Source organism: Salvelinus fontinalis, chromosome 13 (assembly GCF_029448725.1).
Source record: "Salvelinus fontinalis isolate EN_2023a chromosome 13, ASM2944872v1, whole genome shotgun sequence".
Classification (NCBI taxonomy): domain Eukaryota; kingdom Metazoa; phylum Chordata; class Actinopteri; order Salmoniformes; family Salmonidae; genus Salvelinus; species Salvelinus fontinalis.
Genome location: NC_074677.1, coordinates 28248954 through 28264169, shown reverse-complemented (window position 1 = coordinate 28264169; position 15216 = coordinate 28248954). Strand labels below are relative to the sequence as shown.

At 43.7% G+C, this 15216-nt stretch overlaps 1 protein-coding gene across 1 annotated transcript in view; it reads right to left on the bottom strand.

Moving 5' to 3' along the window:
• Window positions 1-852: 852 nt before the first annotated feature.
• LOC129868355 (phosphoglycerate kinase-like) overlaps window positions 853-15216 on the bottom strand; it is a 35798-nt gene continuing 21434 nt past the window's right edge. The window contains exons 5-11 of the mRNA XM_055942268.1: window positions 12235-12338; window positions 11887-12006; window positions 6361-6475; window positions 5336-5515; window positions 4793-4970; window positions 4354-4452; window positions 853-1599 (exon numbers count right to left, since the gene is read on the bottom strand). Coding sequence (XP_055798243.1) covers window positions 1559-1599; window positions 4354-4452; window positions 4793-4970; window positions 5336-5515; window positions 6361-6475; window positions 11887-12006; window positions 12235-12338 — 837 coding nt within the window. The 3' untranslated portion in view covers window positions 853-1558. The remainder of the gene's footprint in view (window positions 1600-4353; window positions 4453-4792; window positions 4971-5335; window positions 5516-6360; window positions 6476-11886; window positions 12007-12234; window positions 12339-15216) is intronic.

The following is a 15216-nucleotide window of genomic DNA, read 5'->3' as shown; positions in this document are numbered from 1 at the left end:
ATTAAGGCACATGAAACGCTCCTGTGAAGTGGCGTGCGACATAGTTTCGTGAAACTAGTCACAAATGGTTAACGGTCCAGTCTGCAAGTATCCTAGTTTTAGAACAGCCTGCGATATGCTTTAAGAAATGTAAAATTCAGGGCACCAATGCACGATAGAAATTTAAAAAAACATAGTGCTGGTATTATGGGTCATATCTTTTTAACAGTAATCTCTCAAGCCGTTTTCTCTAAGGAAAAAAAGAGGGAGACTTGGCTGCAGAACCTGGGTATGAAATGTAGTGGGGAAAGTGGGAGGTTTGAGCGAAACTACTAATTCAAAGACAGTAAAATAGTCTATACTCAAGGGAGAGAAACATAGCTAGACAACTGTTTCACTATAAACTCAATGCTGCTATTGTTTTAAAATTTCGTAAAGCCGCATGTGTTTATTAACCAGGCAAAGGGTAGCTAACTAGAAGGCTTGTGGTGACTGGTTAGCTATGGGGAAGCAAGAAGTCTTGCACAATGTGTATAAGCGGAGGCGGAGCCTGTCTGCCCATACTCATTGCTTGCTCCCCCACAGCTCACCAGCTGATGCAGGCTGTGTGTGCTGCATCCTTCCCACTGCTAAACAGTATTAAGTGTGCTCATCAACGAAAATCTCTCAAAATCAAAATATTTTGTCCATTCCCCTTAGTAGTCATATTTTAGTCATAAATATTCACCTTGTTTTAGTAGTCTGAAAATATATATATTTTTTTTCTTTACTTCAAATTTTTTCTGGTTCTATTATTTATAGTCTTGTCAATTGCCACTGAAAAATAGGTGTTTGACAAATATTTGACGAAATTAACAATGAATGACACTAAAGTACAAATAACTAGTCCATTTTTATTTATTTTACACCGTTTTATTCTGTGAGCGTCTGTTCAGGTCACATGACTTCCAGTAGCTCGACCCCTGAAACCACCACTGGGGAACAACCATCTTACAAGCCACAGGGTCATAGGATGGATGACATAACAGAGGGGAGAAACATGATTGAGACAATGGGGGCAACTGACACAGAGACATTTGTGTGAAGACAAATATAAAGGTCTAGATAGAGTTACAACACATTTTTAGGGTTGTAAAACTCCCTGGGCTGGCTGGCTATACAAGAGTAATACAAACAAACACACGCAAGCACTCTTTTACACAGGCGATGCAGATGACAAATTCCCACATTTCGGTATGATGAATACAGTTGTAGCTGCAGTTGACTGGTCTCTGAAAAACACAGCTCGAAGGAACATAAGTGCATATGAGGGAGGGAGGGTGGTTTCTGCTGAGAACACCTGCACTTCCTCAGTGATGTAGAGGTTGAACACGTGTAGGAGCGAGAGAGATATTGCAGTTTGTGTCAGCCATCTGTACAGTAGTAGACTAGAGATCAGGGGTGGTGCTAGACAAGCGCAGGGTGGGAAACTTAGGGAGGGAAACTTAGGGAGCACTTTGCCTTGGGGGCTGGGTGGGTGTCCAAACTCTGGCGGGTGTTTGTCTTCACTCCCACCTCTCCTAGATGATGGGGATGGGGCTTAAGCGCTGCTGAGGGCATCCACACCGGGCAACACTTTACCTGTGGGCAGAGAGGAAGGACATACAATATGGTCACCGCACTACTGTTCCCTGAAAGAGGGAAACGAGGTACAACACGCTATGGGGAGTCGCACTCTTGCGACTTCAGTTGAAGTATCTACAATCACACCTGACAAGGCCAATGAAAATCGGTGCTGCGCCGGAAGCCCCGCCTTCCACAGGTGATAAGCATGAGGTTCAGATTCATTCCTTCAAATGTAATACCGGTCTTTACCGAGCCCAGCAACAGGCAGCGTGGGGCCAAACAGGTGTTGTACTTCATTCCCTCCTTCAGGGAACAGTAGTTATGGTCATAACATTACATTCCCTTTTATGCAGTCAACTTCGGAAGAACATAATATGGGGAAATATAAATTACACCCAAAGCCAGCCCCAATGGATACTAAATGAAACTGCTAATGGCAGACCACCAAGACCTGACCCTGCCAGATGCGGCAGTCTGGGTATTGCGCACCCGGTGCACTGCCTAGTGACTTTCCTCTGTCCCAGCATTAAGCACACTGTGGGCTACACAGAGCAGTGACATCCAAGCGACAACACCTCACAAGTGTGTGGTGATGCCCAACTTGCTGCAGCACAAATATCTCCTATAGTCAATGCTCAAGACGCAGTCAGCTGCCTGGCGGAGTGGACGCGTAGGAGATGGCCTCCACAGTCCAGTGGGAGATATGCTGCTTGGAGAGCACCCTGCCATGAGCTGGATTAGCAAAACAGACAAAAAGCTGGTCACATAACCAGATATCCCGTGTCCGTTCAATGTACGTGCGTAAAGCTAGCACCGGACATAGGGCATGTAACCTCTGTTGCTCCTCAGAAGCAAAAGGAGGTGGTGAAAAAGTAAATGGCTCAAAAGCTAAGGACCTGACTTTCGGGACAAAGGTGGCTTTTGGATGCAACGTCACCTTTGTCACCTGGGGCAAACTGAGTACAGGAAGGGTGTACAGATAACGCGTGGAGGTCCCCAACATGTTTAGCCGAGGCTCTGCCAATTCCCACATGACATGTTGAGATTGCAGCCATGTACACTTCTAAACATGGAGAAGGCCCCACCCCTGCTCAAAAAAGCTCCTGTAGGAACATAAGGATGTCCCTCACAGAACACTGAAAAACAACAAGCCCTTTCTTTCGGCACCAGAGCTCAAACGCTTTCCACTTGTATGCATATAGCCCTCTTGTGGAGGGCGCACTTGCAGACGGAATGGTAGCAATAACATTTTGAGGTAAGCCTCAAACCATCAGATTGTTCCTTTCAGGGGCCAGGCCCATAGGAACCAAAACGTGTCAAAGCTGCCCATGCGCCTGGGACAATGATCTTCGTGAACCAAGGCTGCCTGGGCCAACGGGCAGCCAAAAGAATGAGTGAATGAATGAAGCCCTCCTGGCGCACTCTCTTCACGTGGGCTGAATCAGAACCACTAGCAGAAATGCGTAAAGGAGGGTCAGAGGCCACTGGTGTAGCCCCCATTTTGAGGAAGAGGGCCCCCCCTGGATAGCAGATCCGCACCCGAGTTGAGGCAAATGGGAACATGCATCACCCGAAGTGAGAGCAAATGCACACTGCTACACAGCTATAGGGAGCGGGCCAAGATGAGGAGTGGATGGACTGAGTCCCCTCCGCCTGTTGATGTACTGTATACCACCATCGCCATGTGGTTGGATCTGACCAGCATATGCTTGCCGACAAACGGGAGGTGGCTGAGCGCTAAGGACACGGTCAGAAGTTCCAGGTAATTGATATGTCGGGCACTCTGACACTGTCCATACTCCCCAAATTGAGTAAACCTCGCACAGCGCTCCGCACCCTTGGGGGGGGACGAGTCATGGCCACCTTGCGGGATAACACCTGGCCCCGAAGGCATGTTGGGGACACCTGAATCGACTGGTTTAGGTGGCAAGATGCATCCAAGCGCGTTGCTAGCACCCAGCGTAGAACGGCTGCACCAATAATAATCCCAGGGGAATGACCACTATGATAGAAGCCATTATCCCCAGTAGGTGGAGGAACTGTCAAAAACGACATGTGCGCCCTAACCAGCCTCTCTGGACAATAAAACGTCACCCAGCTGAGCAGCCGAAAAGTGACAGTGCTTGTTCGGGAGTGTAGGATTCGCATTATCCACATCCTTGTTAGCAAAAGGGGCTAGGTAGCCAGCTAGCTTGCCACCCACTGGAGAAGTGTGCATCAGCCCTGCCTCCTCCAGATCCATGAAGGGGGCACACACTGGTAGTATCAGCTTAGCTGAATGCGGCTTGGACCAGGTTGTTGTCCATTCGTCAACGAAATCCAGTTTCCAATTGTTTGCTTTAGTAGTGTGAATCGTTTCTTTTCATACTCAGGTGAAGAGCGGAATAATTGAAGAAATGAATCTGAGCCTCACGCTTATCACCTGTGGAAAGTGAGGCTTCCAGTGAGGCGCGGATTTAATTTGCCTTGTCAAGCGTGATTGTAGATCCTTCAACCGAAGACGCAAAAGTGCAACTCCCTATAGTATGTTGTACCGAAGTTAACTGATTGAAAGGGAACTACCATACAGAAATGCAGTCATTTGTTGCTAGTCTGCTGTTGCATCTACTTACAGACACTACATCATACCACCTTGCAGATCTGAAACAACTTAATGTGTGTAAGCAATAGGGAAGAAACTACGTAGTGTCATGGGGTAGCAGTTAGGGGGTTGATTTTGAACTGGACATAGGTCAAAAGTCCGGATGAGACCGTGCTGACGTCACTCACCCTCCAGAAGCTCCAGACTGGCTCCGCCTCCTGTGCTGACATGGCTGACCTTGTCCTCTGTGCCCCATTTGGCGCAGCAGGTAGCGGTGTCGCCTCCACCTGGGCATCAACAAGACAACATGGGGTTAAAATTAAGGTCATACAGACCCTTCACTGTGATAGTGATCATTCACTACTATAGATGTGAGGAAGAAAGGGCGTTGGTATTTGGCGCCATCTAACGGTGAGAATGATAGAGTGGATGAAGAAAAACTTCTAATCAAAACGGCAGAGCAAGCATAAACTTGAATAAAAACATTTGTTAACATTATACACAGTAGCAGGCTTGGTTTAATTAAATATCTCAATTATACATGTATTTATTTGCAAACATTGTCTCAGGTGCCTGGTGAAAGACGTGCTTCATGGTAATTGTGCAAACAGTGGTAGAGGGTCTTACCGATGATTGTGACACACCCCGAGTTGGTGACCTCCACCACTTTGTCCATCAGGCTCTTGGTTCCTTTGGCGAAGTTCTCAAACTCAAACACACCCACGGGGCCGTTCCACACAATCTGCTTGGCTCTGCCTACAGCCTCTGCGAAGAGCTTGTTGCTCTCCGGTCCACAGTCCAGACCCTGGGGAGAACAGAGGGAGCGAGGGATACAGAGCTCAACCCCAGTTTTACCTATTCATCTACAATATCTACATAAAACCATCCTATATTTTATTTCACTATGAAAGTGATACAGTATATCAAATTGCTAGCTAGCACAATAACTAAGGAAAATTCCCATGACTACCCACCCCTCAAGAAGACAATAAAACCCAATCAGGGTTGTGTTCATTAGGTACCAAACTGAAGAAAACAGACTGAAACTTGGAGGGACTTCCCTTGACTTGTCCAAAGCTCATTTTAGTTCTCTGTTACAAAGCGTTTCAATGTTTTTCCCGTTGCATGCCCTTATGAACATGACCCAGGTTGCTCTCCTCCTCTCCTCACCATCCAGCCTGCGGGGATGCCAGCAGCCACAGTGGCGTTGCCAGTCTGGGCATGCTCGTCAAACTTCTCGGCGGTGATGAAGTCGACCGGTAGGTTGATCTTGACCTTGTTCTTCTCAGCCTTGGCCATCAGCTCTTTGACGATCTTGGCGCCCTCCTCATCATACAGGGAGGTGCCGATCTGCCAGGGAAGAGAGGATCACTCATTTTAACTACATCCACTATGATATACAACACAGTCAATCATTGAACATATTTAACTAGGGTCGCGTTAACAAAAGGATTGTGTTTTTCCACACAGAAAAGGAAAGACAAAACATATATTTTTTAATCTTTCTGCATTTTGTAAACGCAGATCTAAAGCGCTTCTTATTGTAAATTATGCTCAGATTAATTTCGTGCTTCAGTTGCAATACATTTTCTTTGTCATTGGATCACCAGACAGCGCTCTGACTGATGTGTAGGCTACTTTTCTCCAGTACTTTCCTCCAGAGTAGTTTCTCTCTGATAGCAAGTTAAAATGCAAGATTCACTTCAAGCAAAACATTAGGAAATGTAGCTGGCAAAATTCTTTCTATAATAAAGATTACAAATTTGATGGCCATACATCATTTTTGAAAAATAATACCTTGCTTTTTCATTGTAAGCCAAATAGCGTTGCACTTCTAATGAAAACGATATTCTGCGTTTTTTGTGTTAAGAAAAACTATAGTTGCATGCCCCTTATTACTCTATTGAAGAAAAAAAAAACTTTCAATATAAAAAGTCGGTGAAATGGTTGAAACTCCGATTTTTTGATGGTCTGCATTTTTTAAAGCTAATGTGACCCCAGATTTAACTAGATTGTGCTGAGGCATGAGTGAGTTGAGTTACATTCAATCAAATAGGTTAAAATTATGATAAACACAATTGGCCCAAAAAAAGGGGCAGAATCCTCCTCTCCATTTCTCCCACCCTTCTCCCCTCCAGTGTCTCCCTTAAAACAAAGTATCATCTCCCTCAGTCCTCCACCCCCTTTGTCCTCACCTCCATGTTGTTGAGGACATTGAGGAAGGTGAAGGCCATGCCACCACCAATGATCATCTCATTGACCTGGTCCAACATGTTGTTGATCAGTTGAATCTTGTCCTTGACCTTGGCTCTGCACACAACAAAGAGAAACTATGAAAACACTGGTAAACATAGTAAAACAATGATATGAAGCTCATTTATTTGAAGCCCATATCTATAATCCATTATAAAACACAGTTACAATTTTTTATAATTTTTTTATTTTACCTTTATTTATTATCTAGGCAAGCCAGTTAAGAACAAATTGTTATTTTCAATGACAGCTTAGGAACAGTAGGTTACCTGCCTTGTTCAGGGGCAGAACGACAGATTTTTACCTTGTCAGCTCGGAGATTAGATCTTGCAACCTAATGCAATGTAAGCGTAGTTATAAACACACATGGTAAAACTCAGTTACGGAAAGGTTTCTAGTTGAGGAAGATAGCCATATTCAGAAAGTCATTTTTTTGGTGTTACATTATTTGTTTGTTGTTTAATGAATTTAGAACTAAATCCTACCGCCTTTCATGCATTGTCGTGTGGCTTATTATTAGCCAATTCACATCAATGTACTTTGTCAGTGGCAGAGGGCCAAAAAGCTGAACTGTGGCAGTGAAAGAACCGGATTGGATATAGCGGTTGCACAATGCCCGGCTGAAATGGACTCCAACACTGGCCAATTTCGACATGTTTCCAACGGTAGCTAGCTGTGTGTGTGTGGCTCAATTTTCCCCACTGTGCAAGGCTGTAAAGTGGCCAGTGATAAGGAAAGACTAGAATGCATGAGTACTGCCAGAAATATTAAAGTATTACATACAAGCTTAAAAGAAACTAGTCCATTGTTGACATAGTGCCAAAACCAAAACCATACCAGCAACAGTGTGTGAAAACCTTGTGAAGACTTACAGAAAACGTTTGACCCCTGTCATTGCCAACAAAGGGTATACAACAAAGTATTGAGATAAACTTTTGTTATTGACCAAATACTTATTTTCCACCATAATTTGCAAATAAATTCATTAAAAATCCTACAATGTGATTTTCAGGATTTTTTCTTCTCATTTTGTCTGTCATAGTTGAAGTGTACCTATGATGAAAATTACAGGCCTCTCTCATCTTTTTAAGTGGGAGAACTTGCACAATTAGTGGCTGACTAAATACTTTTTTGCCCCACTGTATATGAAGTGCAGATAACAAACCCTTAAGAGACACCATGGAAAAATATTTAATAGGGATGAAAAGAAAGGAGAGAGACAGAGATAATGAGACAAACGTAAGTCTCCCGAAAGCTAAGACGAGGAAATATGACGACGCGTATGTAGCGCTTGGCTTCACTGTGACTACGGTGGGAGACGAGGAAAGACCGGTATGTTTACTGTGTCTAAAAATGTTGGTAGTGGACAACATGAAGCCAAATAAATTAAGGCGTCACTTAAAGACATTACACCCCAATCACGCTGATAAGCCGCTTGAGTTTTTTCAGCGAAAACGTGCCGAATATTGCCAACAATCGTCCCGCTTTGTGAATGCTACTTCAGTAAACCAGGGAGCACTGTTAGCATCATATCAGGTGGCTTACCAAATTGCTCAGTGCAAAAAAAACACTCCATAGCAGAGGAGCTGATACTGCCTGCAGCATTAGACATGGTCTCTGTCATACTGGATGACGCAAGTGCTGCAAAAATAAAAACTATGACTTCCTCATTTTAAATTTAAATTATTATTATGATTTTTTTTTTTTTTTTAATCATCACAAATTGTTTTATTCATTTTTGTTTTATAGGTCAGTGTTTCATATATTGTGCTCCTGGATTAATGTTGCTGATCAATTTGAATGTATTATTATTTAATGATTATATTTTATTTTTCAGTATCAAATGGTCAAAAAATGTTTACAGTTTAAATAAGGCTTGAATATTTTTTTTTAATTTCAGGCAAATCGATGCACTTTAAGTCTTTTCTGTTACAGACTAAAAAACAACGTTAATAAAGTTATTCTTTGTTGTAAGTTGATCTATATTTCTTTCTTTTTTTGTTTTCTTTAATGTTAATAAGGATACAATGTTATCCAGAGGTGTACTTATAACAATTTTATAGACAAATGATACTATTTACAGTCGCGGCGGAGAGTTGGGGGGCGCGAAATGTTTACTTCTTGCTAGGGGGGGCGTAACATAAAATAATTGAGAAGCACTGGACTAATGAAACAAATACCAAAAGATAGTTTTTGAGTGGAATTCTCCTTTAACACTAGAAACTCTAGCTAAAGCAGTCATTTTGACTGCTCATGAAGGTAATTTTTTTAATAACTCTGCCATTTTTTAAGTCCTGACCCCCTCTGTCCTTGACCTTTCCTAAATAAGTCTATAGAACACACTGCCATTGTTGGAATCTTAATATCACAAACAGAATTGGAGTTCAAATCAAATCAAACTTGATGCGCCAAATACAACAGGTGTAGACCTTAACGTGACATGCTTAGTTACAAGTCCTTAACCAACAATGCAGTTCAAGAAATAGAGTTAAGAAATACTTTTTTATATATATATATTTAGTAAATATTAACAAGGCTATACACAGGAGGTACTGGTACCGAGCCAACGTCGTGCGTGGGTACAGGTTAGTCGAGGTAATTTGTACATGGAGGTAGGGGTAAAGTGACTATGCATAGATAATAAAAAGCGAGTAGCAGCAGTGTGGTAGCAGAGAAAATAGTCTGACTTGGGTGACTGAAGTCTTTGACAATCTATTGGGCCGTCCTCTGACACTGCCTAGTATATAAGTCCTGGATGGCAGGAAGCTTGGCCCCAGTGATGTACTGGGCTGTACGCACTACCCTCTGTAGGACCTTACGGTCAGATGCCGAGCAGTTGCTATACCAGGCGCTGATGCAACCGGTCAGGATGCTCTCGATGGTGCAGCTGTAGAACTTTTTGAGGATCTGAGGACCCATGCCAAATCTTTTCCGTCTCCTGCGGGGGAAAGGGTGTTTTGGTGCCCTCTTCACGACTGTCTTGGTGTGTTTGACCATGATAGTTTGTTTGTGATGTGGACACCAAGGAACTTGAAACTCTCGGCCCGTTCCACTACAGCCCCGTCAATGTTAATGGGGGCCTGTTCGGCCCGTCTTTTCCGATCAGTCCTGCCACATCCGACGAGGGTCAGAGCCGGTGTAGTAGGATTCAATCTTAGTCCTGTATTGACGCTTTGCCTGTTTGATGGTTCGTCTGAGGGCGTAGTGGGATTTCTTATAAGCGTCTGGATTAGTGTCCCGCTCCTTGAAAGTGGTAGCTCTAGCATTTAGCTCGGTGTGGATGTTGCCTGTAATCTATGGCTTCTGGTTGGGATATGTACATACGGTCACTGTGGAGAGAACATCGTCGATACACTTATTGATGAACGCCGGTGACTGATGTGGTATACTCCTCAATCCCATTGGATGAATCACGGAACATATTCCAGTCTGTGCTAGCAAAACAGTCCTGTAGTGTAGCATCCGCGTCATCTGACCACTTCCGTATTGAGCGAGTCACTGGCACTTCCTGCTTTAGTTTTTGCTTGTAAGCAGGAATCAGGACGATAGAATTATGGTCAGATTTGCCAAATGGAGGGTGAGGGAATGCTTTGTATGAGTCTCTGTGTGTGGAGTAAAGGTGGTCTAGAGTTTTTTTTCCTTTGGTTGCACGTGACATGCTGGTAGAAATTCAGTAAAACAGATTTAAGTTTGCCGGCATTAAAATCCCCGGCCACTAGGAGCGCAGCTTCTGGATGAGAATTTTCTTGTTTGCTTATGGTCTTATACAGCTTGTTGAGTGCGGTCTTAGTGCCAGCATTGGTTTGTGGTGATAAAGATGGCTACGAATAATATAGATGAGAACTTTTGGTAGTGTGGTCTACAGCTTATCATGAGGTACTCTACCTCAGGCAAGCAATACATCAAGACTTCTTTAATATTAGTTAAACAGTTTTATGAGGGCACGTCCTTTTTTGAATTGTTTTCCCCGTTGCCCCTCCTCCCGACAGTAGGACCTGCTCTGCTCCTTCTCCTGATAGTGGAATGTGCCGTGCCCAGTTGATAAATCACCATGATAATTGCCTCAAAACATAACCTAAACTAATTTCACACCTATAACAGATTAAATAAATGAAGGAAAGTGTGATGGGGAGAATGGGTGAGTTGATGAGGGAGGGTAAGCGAATGATGCATAATGATGTAATCACCAATTGTGAAAGAAGATCAGGGAGGAACATCCTATTGCGTTGGTATATTCTAATTATTATCTCAAAATGGTGTGTACCCTATATCAGTCCTTCAAATCCAAGCAGTTTTATCAGTCTACTCTGGCATACTTGGAGTACACAGTGAGAGAGTGCGTAATTTACAATGGCAAGAAGACCAAGACGAATGGATACACATACTGCGTTAGGGCTGCTACAAGATCTGAATGAAAACGACTCAGACAGCGGGGAAGAAATTAATCTTGACATCGCTGATGATTATTCTTCAGATTCTGAGCCTCAGCCTGAATAACACAGAGGCCTAAGCGCAAAAAAGGCAGAACGGTGCACACCACGCATGTGCTCGTGCCACTACCAAATGAAACAGTAAGACAGGAGCGAGGAAGGGACAGCACCGTTTACATAGAACAAGCCGGTGACAACGCTATAGGTCGATTATCAGCACAAAATCTCATCACTAAGAGCACGGGTCCTACAGCTCAAGCAAAAAAACAACATCAGCAATGCACTCACCATCTTTCGTTGATTATGTGACATGGACATGCTACAGCATTCAGGGACTGTACTGTGGCTAAGGCGCACACGGAGCAAGGAGACACTGCCTGGGATCAGACTGTTGATGAGCTGGAAGCATTCATTTCAATCCTGTGTGTCCGTGGAGCATTCGGTGTAAAGAGCGTCTATATGGAGAGCTTCTGGTCAGACATCTATGGGATACTTTTCTTTAGAGAAACCATGTCACGGGAATGCTTCAGAGAGATCATGTGTTAGCTCCATTTTGATGACAAAGAAACAGACATTCGTCAATTCGTCATGGTATCCAACGTATAAATAATAGACTATCTGACTGCTGTCATATCGACACATTCATTATAATGCCATTATTGCTTTTGTGCTGATTTTCACTATTTATCAAGCACACTTTGCGCTTATAGTGATTTTAGGCTACTGATGTTTTCATTTGACCGTGCATCTTGCTGACCATGCGTCTTGGTGGTTGGGGTATTTTGGGGTATCATTATAAAAAGCTGTCACCGTGTTGTAATACATTCTCTTTCTGTTTCATAGTTGTAACAAAGAACACTCCACAAATAAAATTGATTTAAAACATTGGTGTTTTTTGTGCTGCTAGTTGAAGAGCCAGTGCTCAATAGAGTGATACCAGAGAAGCAGATGCAGGCCTCTGGGTACTTTATTCCTAATTGATCACCGATGAGCTATCCCAGCCCCATCCATAACCAGAGCCGTGGACCAGTTACTTACCCTCCGAGAATGGCCAGAAAGGGCCTGGCTGGTTTCTCCAGAGCCATGGCAAAGTAGTCCAGCTCCTTCTTCATCAGGAAACCTGCAGCCTTCTGGGACAGGTTCACTCCAACCATGGAGCTGGGGGAGGGAGAGGCAGGTATGCAGGGAAGGGGAGAAAGGGAGAGGAAAAGCAGTGTGAGAAGGAGAAGCAAGGAGACAGAAAAAAAGAGGAAGAGAGGAAGAAAGAAGAGAATAAGATTAAGGAAAGTAGGAGACACGGAGTGGCAATGAGTGATTTGACAGAAAAATAATTATCTTGAAGGACAATAATCATCATCACTCCACAGTAGTGTCCAGTGAACCTACCTGTGGGCTCTGTGTGCTGTGCCGAAGGCATCATTGACGTAGACATCTCCCAGTTTAGACAGAGAGGCTCTGAAGAAATCAATCTGCTCCTGGGTTGCTTTGGTCTAGCAGAGAAAGGAGAGGATAGAACACATTGTTATAGATGGCAGAGGGCTCAGGTTACAACCATCAGGCTCTATTACATCTAGAATAGAGAGCTGTACGACCCATTGTGCAGTATATAGAGAGGCCTCATTTATTCATATAGATGGTATCAATGCCTAGTCATTCTTTATATGAAGTTATAGTTCATTTTTGGAAATTCAACAATATGACCCATATCTACACAGTGTACAAAACTGCTCTTTCCATGACAGACTGACAAAGGTAAATTCAGGTGAAAGCTACAATCCCTTATTGATGTCACCTGTTAAATTGCTTTCAATCAGTGTAGATGAAGGGGAGGAGACCGTTGAAAAGAAGGATGTTTATGCCTTGAGAGAAACTGAGACATGGATGGTGTAAGTGTGCCATTCAACGCACCGGTTTGAGTGTGTCAAGAAATGCAACACTGCTTGGTTTCACACGCTCAGTTTCCCGTGTGTGTATTAACTACGGTCCACCACCCAAAGGACATCCAGCCAACTTGACAACTGTGGGAACCAATGGAGTCAACATGGGCCAGCATCCCTGTGGAACACTTGACACTTTGTAGAATACTGTCATGACTTGGCCTCCTGGATGGAGATCAAAGGTGCAGGCTAACCAAAGGTTTCAAGACCCCCCCTCTCCTGGGGGAGTTGGCCAGTTTTATGATGGTCATAAATACCTTGCAGGAACTCTCTCTCCCACTCTGCAGAAATGGAAGTTAAAAAATCCCGTTGTTACAACAGAGCGAGACTTTGCAGTACTGTAATATAAAAAGGTTGGACATTGAAACAATATTTCTAATGTAAATAATGTGGGAAATGGTTGGTGGGACAATAATCTTATCAAATCAGTTATTGTTTAGGACGGTATAACTAAATAACTATCTCTGAAAGTTTACGCATTCAAGGGGTCAGGTTTACATCTAAATGTTGTTATATGATTAAATATGAAACTATTTGGCCTCCCGGGTGACGCAGTGGTCTAGGGCACTGCATCGCAGTGCTAGCTGCGCCACCAGAGTCTCTGGGTTCGCGCCCAGGCTCTGTCGCAGCCGGCCGCGACCGGGAGGTCCGTGGGGCGACGCACAATTGGGCTAGCGTCGTCCGGGTTAGGGAGGGTTTGGCCGGTAGGGATATCCTTGTCTCATCGCGCTCCAGCGACTCCTGTGGCGGGCCGGGCGCAGTGCGCGCTAACCAAGGGGGCCAGGTGCACGGTGTTTCCTCCGACACATTGGTGCGGCTGGCTTCCGGGTTGGAGGCGCGCTGTGTTAAAGAAGCAGTGCGGCTTGGTTGGGTTGTGCTTCGGAGGACACATGGCTTTCGACCTTCGTCTCTCCCGAGCCCGTACAGGAGTTGTAGCGATGAGACAAGATAGTAATTACTAGCGATTGGATACCACGAAAATTGGGGAGAAAAGGGGGGAAAATTTATTTTAAAAAAATAAAAAAAATATGAAACTATTTGTGAGAAGATGAAATGTGATTTTAGCCTTCTAAATGAGAATGTTTTTTCAGACTTTTGCCAAGTCAGTAACCACGCCCACGTGAGCACAGACATTGGGGCAACGTGATGGAACTGCCCTGCAAGGCGAGTGCTTAAAAGGACTCGCTGATTAATTAACATAATAGAACAGCGTGACCGACAGCGTGAGCTGAACGGTACGAAATGGTTAGAAACTCTGAAACTTTCAACAGAGAAGAAAATCTCTACAGACCAGTACATTGCCGGGTTGCTGCTGGCATGTAAAATGGTTCTAGCTGTACCCTGAATAATCAACCATTGAGACCAGTATACGGACGGTGTTGCGCCAGATGTCACGAATGGTTAGACTCTACCAGACCAGAAATTGTAAGACTCAAACTCTCGAGTTAAGAAGATAAAGACTACATGTTGGAGAGGGGAAGAACGAGAGGGGAAGAACATTTTCCTCCCACCCTTGTGTGGTACTCTGATGGATCCAGTCTAACGAACACTTCCAAAACAAAGATAGCCTACTTCCACAACTACTAAGTACATTGTGACTTCTGGTGGACAACCAGAGACTTCTGTCAAACTACTCTCCACAGGCTGATCGAGTGATTTCAACAGAGAGAGACGACAAAGTCATACATGCGTAAATATGTACATTGCATTTCTAAAGCCCGAATGAGCGGTTGTTGGGGTGCTAAATATCCATATTTACCATGAGCGTAGTATTCAACTGTATGTACGATAGTTGAATTCTTTTGTCTCTCCTCCCGCTCTCTTTCCCCACCCCTTTTCTTTGTGCAACCAGCCGCCATATCGGGTTAGTCCACTAGGGACTTTTAATTGCATTGTGTTAGTAATCAATGTATAATCTAAGGTGTGTGTTTATGTAATTCTGTGTGATTATTTCATTAGTTAGTAAATAAATAAGCCAATTTGTGTATCGCCGATTCATCATGGAGACTAGGGTTCGTACAGATTTATAGGATATTACGGCGTTCAGAATGAGACTGAAACAGGAGCAAATTATTGATGGATGACGGATAGTATATCGAGACATTCTGATATTTAATTCGGGAAACGGTAACTCGTTAAACTTTTCCCGTGGTGCCCCAGATTACTACTTAATTGTTATATGATTAATTTAAATGCGTAATAATTGAACGTGGTATGTAATTATTCGATGAATAGCCATCATCGCATTAAATGGTAGCAACGTCACGACAATACCATGCCCCTACGAATTGAGGCTGTTCTGATGGCAAAGTTAATCAAGTGTATTAATGGTCTATAATACATGTGGCAGATCACTAGGTGTGGAACATAGGAGGATGGTGATGCGAGACAATTCAGAGGTGCAACACATAAGGCACGGTTCAAAACAAGG